The 12,844-nt window shown below is 44.1% G+C and overlaps 1 protein-coding gene across 1 annotated transcript in view; it reads left to right on the top strand.

The window, feature by feature from the left end:
* nin (ninein (GSK3B interacting protein)) overlaps positions 1-6,779 on the top strand; it is a 57,558-nt gene extending 50,779 nt beyond the window's left edge. The window contains exon 28 of the mRNA XM_039009215.1: positions 5,978-6,779. Within this exon, the coding sequence (XP_038865143.1) occupies positions 5,978-6,043 (66 nt within the window). The 3' untranslated portion in view covers positions 6,044-6,779. The remainder of the gene's footprint in view (positions 1-5,977) is intronic.
* Positions 6,780-12,844: the final 6,065 nt, after the last annotated feature.

Below are 12,844 nucleotides of genomic sequence, written 5' to 3'. Positions count from 1 at the left end.
TATTTTCTATTCTACCTCTATAACAGTTGAGGAATATAAATATATTTTATAATCTACCTCTAACAGTTGGGGAATATAAATACATTTTATAATCTACCACTATAACAGTTGAGGAATATAAATATATTTTCTATTCTACCTCTATAACAGTTGAGGAATATAAATATATTTTATAATCTACCACTATAACAGTTGAGGAATATAAATATATTTTTTAATCTACCACTATAACAGTTGGGGAATATAAATATATTTTATAATCTACCACTATAACAGTTGAGGAATATAAATATATTTTTTAATCTACCACTATAACAGTTGAGGAATATAAATATATTTTCTATTCTACCTCTATAACAGTTGAGGAATATAAATATATTTTATAATCTACCTCTAACAGTTGGGGAATATAAATACATTTTATAATCTACCACTATAACAGTTGAGGAATATAAATATATTTTCTATTCTACCTCTATAACAGTTGAGGAATATAAATATATTTTATAATCTACCACTATAACAGTTGAGGAATATAAATATATTTCATAATCTACCACTATAACAGGTGAGGAATATAAATATATTTTATAATCTACCACTATAACAGTTGAGGAATATAAATATATTTTATAATCTACCACTATAACAGTTGGGGAATATAAATATATTTTATAATCTACCTCTATAACAGTTGAGGAATATAAATATATTTTATAATCTACCATGCCATTCAATATTTTATTTGCGCTCTGGGTTTGGTTAGGTTTCTGTAGCTGGAACATTTTGTCCTGGTTTGTCCTTTCCAGCTTCATGTTCTCACACGTGTGCGTTCACCTTCTGGGTTTGGTGTTTTAGTGTGTGTGTGCGTTCACCTTCTGGGTTTGGTGTTTTAGTGTGTGTGTGCGTTCACCTTCTGGGTTTGGTGTTTTAGTGTGTGTGTGCGTTCACCTTCTGGGTTTGGTGTTTTAGTGTGTGTGTGCGTGTGCGTTCACCTTCTGGGTTTGGTGTTTTAGTGGTTTTTGGGTGCGGTGTTCTTTGATGTAGAGCTCTGATATGGTGATCATAGTGTGGGGTGATCATAGTCTGGGATGGTGTGGGGTGATCATAGTCTGGGATGGTGTGGGGTGATCATAGTCTGGGATGGTGTGGGGTGATCATAGCCTGGGATGGTGTGGGGAGATCATGGTGTGGGGTGATCATAGTGTGGGGTGATCATAGTGTGGGGTGATCATAGTGTGGGGTGGTGTAGGGTGATCATAGTCTGGGATGGTGTGGGGTGATCATAGTCTGGGATGGTGTGGGGTGATCATAGTGTGGGATGGTGTGGGGAGATCATAGTGTGGGGTGATCATAGTGTGGGGTGATCATAGTCTGGGATGGTGTGGGGTGATCATAGTCTGGGATGGTGTGGGGTGATCATAGTCTGGGATGGTGTGGGGTGATCATAGTGTGGGATGGTGTGGGGTGGTCATAGTCTGGGATGGTGTGGGGTGATCATAGTGTGGGGTGATCATAGTCTGGGATGGTGTGGGGTGATCATAGTCTGGGATGGTGTGCGGTGATCATAGTGTGGGGTGTTCATAGTCTGGGATGGTGTGGGGTGATCATAGTGTGGGGTGATCATAGTCTGGGATGGTGTGGGGTGATCATAGTGTGGGGTGATCATAGTCTGGGATGGTGTGGGGTGATCATAGTCTGGGATGGTGTGAGGTGTTCATAGTCTGGGATGGTGTGGGGTGATCATAGTGTGGGGTGATCATAGTCTGGGATGGTGTGGGGTGATCATAGTCTGGGATGGTGTGGGGTGATCATAGTGTGGGGTGATCATAGTCTGGGATGGTGTGGGGTGATCATAGTGTGGGGTGATCATAGTCTGGGATGGTGTGGGGTGATCATAGTCTGGGATGGTGTGGGGTGATCATAGTGTGGGGTGATCATAGTCTGGGATGGTGTGGGGTGATCATAGTGTGGGGTGGTCATAGTCTGGGATGGGGTGATCATAGTCTGGGATGGTGTGGGGTGATCATAGTGTGGGGTGATCATAGTGTGGGGTGATCATAGTCTGGGATGGTGTGGGGTGATCATAGTCTGGGATGGTGTGGGGTGATCATAGTCTGGGATGGTGTGGGGTGATCATAGTCTGGGATGGTGTGGGGTGATCATAGTCTGGGATGGTGTGGGGTGATCATAGTCTGGGATAGTGTGGGGTGATCATAGTCTGGGATGGTGTGGGGTGATCATAGTCTGGGATGGTGTGGGGTGATCATAGTGTGGGGTGGTGTGGGGTGATCATAGTGTGGGGTGATCATAGTCTGGGATGGTGTGGGGTGATCATAGTCTGGGATGGTGTGGGGTGATCATAGTGTGGGGTGGTGTGGGGTGATCATAGTGTGGTGTGATCATAGTCTGGGATGGTGTGGGGTGATCATAGTCTGGGATGGTGTGGGGTGATCATAGTCTGGGATGGTGTGAGGTGATCATAGTGTGGGGTGGTGTGGGGTGATCATAGTGTGGGGTGATCATAGTCTGGGATGGTGTGGGGTGATCATAGTCTGGGATGGTGTGGGGTGATCATAGTCTGGGATGGTGTGGGGTGATCATAGTGTCGGAGGGTGTGAGGTGATCATAGTGTGGGATGGTGTGGGGTGATCATAGTCTGGGATGGTGTGGGGTGATCATAGTGTGGGGTGATCATAGTCTGGGATGGTGTGGGGTGATCATAGTCTGGGATGGTGTGGGGTGATCATAGTCTGGGATGGTGTGTGGTGATCGTAGACTGTGTGGGGTGATTATTGTCTGGGTGGAGTGATTATAGTCTGGGTTGAGTGATTATAGCCTGGGTGGAGTGATTATAGCCTGAGTGGAGTGAAGGTAGTCTGGGTGGAGTGATTATAGCCTGGGTGGAGTGATTATAGTCTGGGTGGAGTGAAGGTAGGTGGTGATTATGGTCTGGGTGGAGTGATTATAATCTGGGTTGGGTGATTATAGTCTGGGTGGAGTGATTATAGTCTGGGTTGGGGGTGATTATAGTCTGGGTGGGGTGATTATAGTCTGGGTTGGGTGATTATAGTCTGGGTTGGGTGATTATAGTCTGGGTGGAGTGATTATAGTCTGGGTTGGGGGTGATTATAGCCTGGGTGGAGTGATTATAGTCTGGGTAGAGTGAAGGTAGTCTGGGTGGAGTGATTATAGTCTGGGTTGGGTGATTATAGTCTGGGTGGAGTGATTATAGTCTGGGTTGAGTGATTATAGTCTGGGTTGGGTGATTATAGTCTGGATTGAGTGATTATAGTCTGGGTTGGGTGATTATAGTCTGGGTTGAGTGATTATAGTCTGGGTTGAGTGATTATAGTCTGGGTTGGGGGTGATTATTGTCTGGGTGGAGATATTGTAGTCTGGGTGGGGTGATTATAGTCTGGGTTTGAGTGAAGGTAGGTGGTGATTATAGTCTGGGTGTAGTGAAGGTAGGTGGTGATTATAGTCTGGGTGTAGTGAAGGTAGGTGGTGATTATAGTCTGGGTGGATTGAAGGTAGGTGGTGATTATAGTCTGGGTGTAGTGAAGGTAGGTGGTGATTATAGTCTGGGTGGAGTGAAGGTAGTCTGGGTGGAGTGATTATAGTCTGGGTGGAGTGAAGGTAGGTGGTGATTATAGTCTGGGTGGAGTGAAGGTAGGTGGTGATTATAGTCTGGGTGGAGTGAAGGTAGTCTGGGTGGAGTGATTATAGTCTGGGTGGAGTGAAAGTAGGTGGTGATTATAGTCTGGGTGGAGTGAAGGTAGGTGGTGATTATAGTCTGGTGGGTGGAGTGAAGGTAGGTGGTGATTATAGTCTGGTGGGTGGAGTGAAGGTAGGTGGTGATTATAGTCTGGTGGGTGGAGTGAAGGTAGGTGGTGATTATAGTCTGGGTGTAGTGAAGGTAGGTGGTGATTATAGTCTGGGTGGAGTGAAGGTAGGTGGTGATTATAGTCTGGGTGGAGTGAAGGTAGGTGGTGATTATAGTCTGGGTGTAGTGAAGGTAGGTGGTGATTATAGTCTGGGTTTGAGTGAAGGTAGGTGGTGATTATAGTCTGGGTGGAGTGAAAGTAGGTGGTGATTATAGTCTGGGTGGATTGAAGGTAGGTGGTGATTATAGTCTGGGTGGAGTGAAGGTAGTCTGGGTGGAGTGATTATAGTCTGGGTGTAGTGAAGGTAGGTGGTGATTATAGTCTGGGTGGAGTGAAGGTAGGTGGTGATTATAGTCTGGGTGTAGTGAAGGTAGGTGGTGATTATAGTCTGGGTGGAGTGAAGGTAGGTGGTGATTATAGTCTGGGTGGAGTGAAGGTAGGTGGTGATTATAGTCTGGGTGGATTGAAGGTAGGTGGTGATTATAGTCTGGGTGGAGTGATGGTAGGTAGGTGGTGATTATAGTCTGGGTGGAGTGAAGGTAGGTGGTGATTATAGTCTGGGTGGAGTGAAGGTAGGTGGTGATTATAGTCTGGGTTTGAGTGAAGGTAGGTGGTGATTATAGTCTGGGTGGAGTGAAGGTAGGTGGTGATTCTTGTCTGGGTGGAGTGATTATAGTCTGGGTGGGGTGAAGGTAGTCTGGGTGGAGTGATTATAGTCTGGGTGGAGTGAAGGTAGGTGGTATTATAGTCTGGGTGGAGTGAAGGTAGGTGGTGATTATAGTCTGGGTGGAGTGAAGGTAGTCTGGGTGGGGTGAAGGTAGTCTGGGTGGAGTGATTATAGTCTGGGTGGAGTGAAGGTAGGTGGTGATTATAGTCTGGGTGGAGTGAAGGTAGTCTGGGTGGGGTGAAGGTAGTCTGGGTGGAGTGATTATAGTCTGGGTGGAGTGAAGGTAGGTGGTGATTATAGTCTGGGTGGGGTGATTATAGTCTGGGTGGAGTGAAGGTAGGTGGTATTATAGTCTGGGTGGAGTGAAGGTAGGTGGTGATTATAGTCTGGGTGGAGTGAAGGTAGTCTGGGTGGGGTGAAGGTAGTCTGGGTGGAGTGATTATAGTCTGGGTGGAGTGAAGGTAAGTGGTGATTATAGTCTGGGTGGAGTGAAGGTAGGTGGGGATTATAGTCTGGGTGGAGTGAAGGTAGGTGGTGATTATAGTCTGGGTGGAGTGAAGGTAGTCTGGGTGGGGTGAAGGTAGTCTGGGTGGAGTGATTATAGTCTGGGTGGAGTGAAGGTAGGTGGTGATTATAGTCTGGGTGGGGTGAAGGTAGTCTGGGTGGAGTGATTATAGTCTGGGTGGAGTGAAGGTAGGTGGTATTATAGTCTGGGTGGAGTGAAGGTAGGTGGTGATTATAGTCTGGGTGGAGTGAAGGTAGTCTGGGTGGAGTGATTATAGTCTGGGTGGAGTGAAGGTAAGTGGTGATTATAGTCTGGGTGGAGTGAAGGTAGGTGGGGATTATAGTCTGGGTGGAGTGAAGGTAGGTGGTGATTATAGTCTGGGTGGAGTGAAGGTAGTCTGGGTGGAGTGAAGGTAGGTGGTGATTATAGTCTGGGTGTAGTGAAGGTAGGTGGTGATTATAGTCTGGGTGGAGTGAAGGTAGGTGGTGATTATAGTCTGGGTGGAGTGAAGGTAGGTGGTGATTATAGTCTGGGTGGAGTGAAGGTAGTCTGGGTGGAGTGAAGGTAGGTGGTGACACTGGACTGTTCAAGTGTCTCCTGTTTAATGAAGCAGAACCATCCTCCTCTCTCTGAATAGCAGTAGGCCTTGTCTCTGTCATGGCCTCTCTAACATTTTGAGGTGGTTCGTCCTTTTGCTACACTGTAAATGGCATAATTGTATGCCATCTACCAATTGTAGTTAGTTTTGCTATAGTCTAGTCAACTAACTATTTAGCCCTGAGTCCTTCAGTTGTCCCAGACAGAGGTGACTATTCAAAGCTGTGCTAATTGCATAGCCCTGCCTTTAGAAGCTTCATGTATTAGAGGACTGGATGGAGGGGTGAGCCCTGGTGAAGTGTACTTGCCTTCTCTCTCCAGGGTGCTGCAATGCCAGAACAGAGGGCCGCTCATGCAGACAGCTACCGGAGGATTGGTGGACTCTGACAAGACAGCAAGCAACTTGGCAACTTCTAACATCACGTTCCCCCAGTCCTCCAAACCTTTTTCCCCTTGCCTGACTCACCTAACCCCGAATCCTGCCTCTATCCTCCAAGACTCCACTCCCTTCCCTGAATTATTCTGCAGTCCTCTTCACCTGTCCCCCCCCCCCCCCCCCCCCCAGTCCTCCAAACCTTTCTCTCTGTCTGTCCTTCTCACATCAACTAACCCCAGTCCCACCCAATCCTCCAAGTCTCCATTCCCTGCCCCTTGAACTCTTCCCCCCTGCCCCACTTATGCTTGAAGCACTCTGAGTGTTAAGGTACCTTCTATCCTTATAGGAGATGAACAGTGATTGGAATGGAATGTTAGAACTAGTTTAATCATAAGGGCATGAATGTATAACGATGGTATGCTGCCACTAGGTGGGAGTGTACCAGCGTAAAACAGGGTAGTCCCTTTGTTATTTTCCTCAAATCAAAGGGCTTTCTGAAATAACTTGAGCTCTGTAACAGTAGGTGAACTATAACGACCTACTATCGTTAAAGATCCATGAAATATACTCCGATTTGCAGTAGATTCCTAGTTTCAACAGAATGTATTATTGGACATATTTTTCAAGATGATCTGCATATTGATATTTTTTTGCACTTAACCCACAAGCATCAATGTCAACTGATAGTTTTTTTGGTTTTATCTTTTTATTTATTTATTTTTTATTTATTTTACCTTTATTTAACTAGGCAAGTCAGTTAAGAACAAATTCTTATTTTCAACGACGGCCTAGGAACAGTGGGTTAACTGCTTTGTTCAGGGGCAGAAGGACAGATTTTTACCTTGTCAGCTCGGCGACTCGATCTTGCAACCTTCCGGTTCCACTAGGCTACCTGCCGCCCCATCTTTGTCACAAAAGATTTCAATAACCTGTAGTTGGTTGACATACTCACCTCTCACAACTGTTTATTTTTAAACGGTACCAGTTAGTTACCAACAGTATTGAACTCAACAATAATTTGATAGTAAACAAATGGGAAACATTTTCATTGTAATTATGCAATTGTTTTGATTCCTGTTCTTCCTTCAGTTTTATTATGTTAATGTAGCATTTCCTGTTTACTGTAGAAGCTCTGATAAGAAGTCTCAGGGTCTTTAGAAGTCAACATTTTATTCTCTATTGCACTGTGTGTGTTTGACTTTTTATGTTTATGATTGTTTTGTAGATTGCAATTTAAATTTCTGGATCAAATCATTTTATATTTATATATTCGTTTTTTTTTTTTTTTAATCTATTTATTTAGCTGTGATGTCACTTTGTCATAAATGCAGTACAATGTATTTCAACCGGAGAGAATCAAGACAAAATAAAGCATCTAGTTTCATGGGGTTTTGTGTTCAATGGCCATCTTCCTTGGTGTTATATACCACAGGCTCTGATGGTATCCTCTCTCAGATGGTATCTTGACACATCTTTGCTATTGTAAGAATAGATTACCACATAGAACACAATCATTTTGAGTATTTACAGCATTTTACGCAGCTGTGAGTATGTTGCAGTATATTACGCAGCTATGAGTATTTACAGTATATTACGCAGCTATGAGTATTTACAGTATATTACGCAGCTATGAGTATTTACAGTATATTACGCAGCTATGAGTATTTACAGTATATTACGCAGCTATGAGTATTTACAGTATATTACGCAGCTATGAGTATTTACAGTATATTACGCAGCTATGAGTATTTACAGTATATTAAGCAGCTATGAGTATTTACAGTATATTACGCAGCTATGAGTATTTACAGTATATTACGCAGCTATGAGTATTTACAGTATATTACGCAGCTATGAGTATTTACAGTATATTACGCAGCTATGAGTATTTACAGTATATTACGCAGCTATGAGTATTTACAGTATATTACGCAGCTATGAGTATTTACAGTATATTACGCAGCTATGAGTATTTACAGTATATTAAGCAGCTGTGAGTATTTACAGTATATTACGCAGCTATGAGTATTTACAGTATATTACGCAGCTATGAGTATTTATAGTATATTAAGCAGCTATGAGTATTTACAGTATATTACGCAGCTATGAGTATTTACAGTATATTAAGCAGCTATGAGTATTTACAGTATATTACGCAGCTATGAGTATTTACAGTATATTACGCAGCTATGAGTATTTACAGTATATTACGCAGCTATGAGTATTTACAGTATATTACGCAGCTATGAGTATTTACAGTATATTACGCAGCTATGAGTATTTACAGTATATTACGCAGCTATGAGTATTTACAGTATATTAAGCAGCTATGAGTATTTACAGTATATTACGCAGCTATGAGTATTTACAGTATATTACGCAGCTATGAGTATTTACAGTATATTACGCAGCTATGAGTATTTACAGTATATTAAGCAGCTATGAGTATTTACAGTATATTACGCAGCTATGAGTATTTACAGTATATTAAGCAGCTATGAGTATTTACAGTATATTACGCAGCTATGAGTATTTACAGTATATTAAGCAGCTATGAGTATTTACAGTATATTACGCAGCTATGAGTATTTACAGTATATTACGCAGCTATGAGTATTTACAGTATATTACGCAGCTATGAGTATTTACAGTATATTAAGCAGCTGTGAGTATGTTGCCGTTTATACAGCCAGACATATAGTGTTTTTAAAATGATTTCCTAATTAATTAAACCGTGTATTTATTTATTTTTCATTCCTTTTTAACATGCCAGATGATACATAAAGATGGTTACACCCTAAACATGGGGCAGAACTAAAGGATATCAAGCAAGTTGCTGTAAATGACACAAGTGATTTAAGGCCACAGATCATTTTCTACATTCTCTAACATCGGAGCATAATACCCTGTCCTCATCTGTATTACCTCTTCTCCATCACCAGAATGAGAGGGCGATGATGATGATGATGAAGATGGAGGAACGTATGAAGGAGATAGAGCTGTCTCTGCATAATGTCAAGCTGCTGCTCAAAGAGAAGGTCTGCCAACTCAAAGATCAGGTACACTTGTTATCGCTGTATTTTTTCTTATGATGTTGACATTCAGCTGTAATATCAAAATAGGTTTCCAGTTTCTCAACAGTCTTATTTCTATGTTAATCAGTTTGCTGTAAGTATTAGTTTAACTGGTGAAGGTTTCTAACAGAAAGCACACGTCTCTTGGACAATGACAAAGGAAAGAATTGTATTGAAAGGTATATACTATATATACTGTATATATATATATATATATATATATATATATATACAGTACCAAGGTGAGATTGTTCACGTTCCCTCTCTGTTCTGTCTCTAGCTCCACAAGAACGGTAAAGCTGATTCGTTGATCAAGGACCTGTACGTGGAGAACGCCCAGCTGCTGAAGGCCTTGGAGATGACCGAGCGGAGACAGAAAGTAGCAGAGAAGAAGAACTACCTCCTGGAACAGAAGATCTCCAGCCTCAACAAGATAGTCAGAGACCTGAGTCCCTCACCCCTACCCACAATGCCCTACCATTTTACCTGTTCCTAATACTACGCTTTGACCCCTGACCCCAGTAGCTGGACTGAACATGGATCTAATACTACACTTTGACCCCTGACCCCAGTAGCTGGACGGAACATGGATCTAATACTACACTTTGACCCCTGACCCCAGTAGCTGGACTGAACATGGATCTAATACTACACTTTGACCCCTGACCCCAGTAGCTGGACTGAACATGGATCTAATACACTTTGACCCCTGACCCCAGTAGCTAGACTGAACATGGATCTAATACTACACTTTGACCCCTGACCCCAGTAGCTGGACAGAACATGGATCTAATACTACACTTTGACCCCTGACCCCAGTAGCTGGACTGAACATGGATCTAATACTACACTTTGACCCCTGACCCCAGTAGCTGGACAGAACATGGATCTAATTACTACACTTTGACCCCTGACCCCAGTAGCTGGACAGAACATGGATCTAATACTACACTTTGACCCCTGACCCCAGTAGCTGGATGGAATATGGATCTAATACTACACTTTGACCCCTGACCCCAGTAGCTGGACTAAACATGGAACTAATACTACACTTTGACCCCTGACCCCAGTAGCTGGACTGAACATGGATCTAATACTACACTTTGACCCCTGACCCCAGTACCTGGACTGAACATGGATCTAATACTACACTTTGACCTCTGACCCCAGTAGCTGGACGGAACATGGATCTAATACTACACTTTGACCCCTGACCACAGTAGCTGGACTGAACATGGATCTAATACTACACTTTGACCCCTGACCCCAGTAGCTGGACAGAACATGGATCTAATACTACACTTTGGCCCCTGACCCCAGTAGCTGGACTGAACATGGAACTAATACTACACTTTGACCCCTGACCCCAGTAGCTGGACAGAACATGGATCTAATACTACACTTTGACCCCTGACCCCAGTAGCTGGACTGAACATGGATCTAATACTACACTTTGACCCCTGACCCCAGTACCTGGACTGAACATGGATCTAATACTACACTTTGACCTCTGACCCCAGTAGCTGGACGGAACATGGATCTAATACTACACTTTGACCCCTGACCACAGTAGCTGGACTGAACATGGATCTAATACTACACTTTGACCCCTGACCCCAGTAGCTGGACAGAACATGGATCTAATACTACACTTTGGCCCCTGACCCCAGTAGCTGGACTGAACATGGAACTAATACTACACTTTGACCCCTGACCCCAGTAGCTGGACAGAACATGGATCTAATACTACACTTTGACCCCTGACCCCAGTAGCTGGACTGAACATGGAACTCGAGTGTTACATTAACATTCCACCTGAGCCCCTTAACCCTCCGTCCTCTTAACCGCCTGTCTATGGTGACCTCTACCCTACTGTCATACCCAACCATCAAGACTACTGTCTATGGTGACCTCTACCCTACTGTCATACCCAACCACCAAGACTACTGTCTATGGTGACCTCTACCCTACTGTCATACCCAACCATCAAGACTACTGTCTATGGTGATCTCTACCCTACTATCATACCCAACCATCAAGACTACTGTCTATGGTGACCTCTACCCTACTGTCATACCCAACCATCAAGACTACTGTCTATGGTGACCTCTACCCTACTATCATACCCAACCATCAAGACTACTGTCTATGGTGACCTCTACCCTACTGTCATACCCAACCACCAAGACTACTGTCTATGGTGACCTCTACCCTACTGTCATACCCAACCACCAAGACTACTGTCTATGGTGACCTCTACCCTACTGTCATACCCAACCATCAAGACTACTGTCTATGGTGACCTCTACCCTACTGTCATACCCAACCACCAAGACTACTGTCTATGGTGACCTCTACCCTACTGTCATACCACCAAGACTACTGTCTATGGTGAACTCTACCCTACTGTCATACCACCAAGACTACTGTCTACGGTGACCTCTACCCTACTGTCATACCCAACCACCAAGACTACTGTCTATGGTGACCTCTACCCTACGGTCATACCACCAAGACTACTGTCTATGGTGACCTCTACCCTACTGTCATACCCAACCATCAAGACTACTGTCTATGGTGACCTCTACCCTACTGTCATACCCAACCACCAAGACTACTGTCTATGGTGACCTCTACCCTACTGTCATACCCAACCACCAAGACTACTGTCTATGGTGACCTCTACCCTACTGTCATACCCAACCATCAAGACTACTGTCTATGGTGACCTCTACCCTACTGTCATACCCAACCACCAAGACTACTGTCTATGGTGACCTCTACCCTACTGTCATACCCAACCACCAAGACTACTGTCTATGGTGACCTCTACCCTACTGTCATACCCAACCATCAAGACTACTGTCTATGGTGACCTCTACCCTACTGTCATACCCAACCACCAAGACTACTGTCTATGGTGACCTCTACCCTACTGTCATACCCAACCATCAAGACTACTGTCTATGGTGACCTCTACCCTACTGTCATACCCAACCACCAAGACTACTGTCTATGGTGACCTCTACCCTACGGTCATACCCAACCACCAAGACTACTGTCTATGGTGACCTCTACCCTACGGTCATACCACCAAGACTACTGTCTATGGTGACCTCTACCCTACTGTCATACCCAACCATCAAGACTACTGTCTATGGTGACCTCTACCCTACGGTCATACCACCAAGACTACTGTCTATGGTGACCTCTACCCTACTGTCATACCCAACCATCAAGACTACTGTCTATGGTGACCTCTACCCTACTGTCATACCCAACCACCAAGACTACTGTCTACGGTGACCTCTACCCTACTGTCATACCCAACCACCAAGACTACTGTCTATGGTGACCTCTACCCTACGGTCATACCACCAAGACTACTGTCTATGGTGAACTCTACCCTACTGTCATACCCAACCACCAAGACTACTGTCTATGGTGACCTCTACCCTTCTGTCATACCCAACCATCAAGACTACTGTCTATGGTGACCTCTACCTTACTGTCATACCCAACCACCAAGACTACTGTCTATGGTGACCTCTACCCTACTGTCATACCCAACCACCAAGACTACTGTCTATGGTGACCTCTACCCTACTGTCATACCCAACCATCAAGACTACTGTCTATGGTGACCTCTACCCTACGGTCATACCACCAAGACTACTGTCTATGGTGACCTCTACCCTACTGTCATACCCAACCATCAAGACTACTGTCTATGGTGAC

This window comes from Salvelinus namaycush, chromosome 15 (genome assembly GCF_016432855.1).
Source record: "Salvelinus namaycush isolate Seneca chromosome 15, SaNama_1.0, whole genome shotgun sequence".
Lineage (NCBI taxonomy): Eukaryota > Metazoa > Chordata > Actinopteri > Salmoniformes > Salmonidae > Salvelinus > Salvelinus namaycush.
This window is presented reverse-complemented; position numbering and strand designations above follow the sequence as displayed.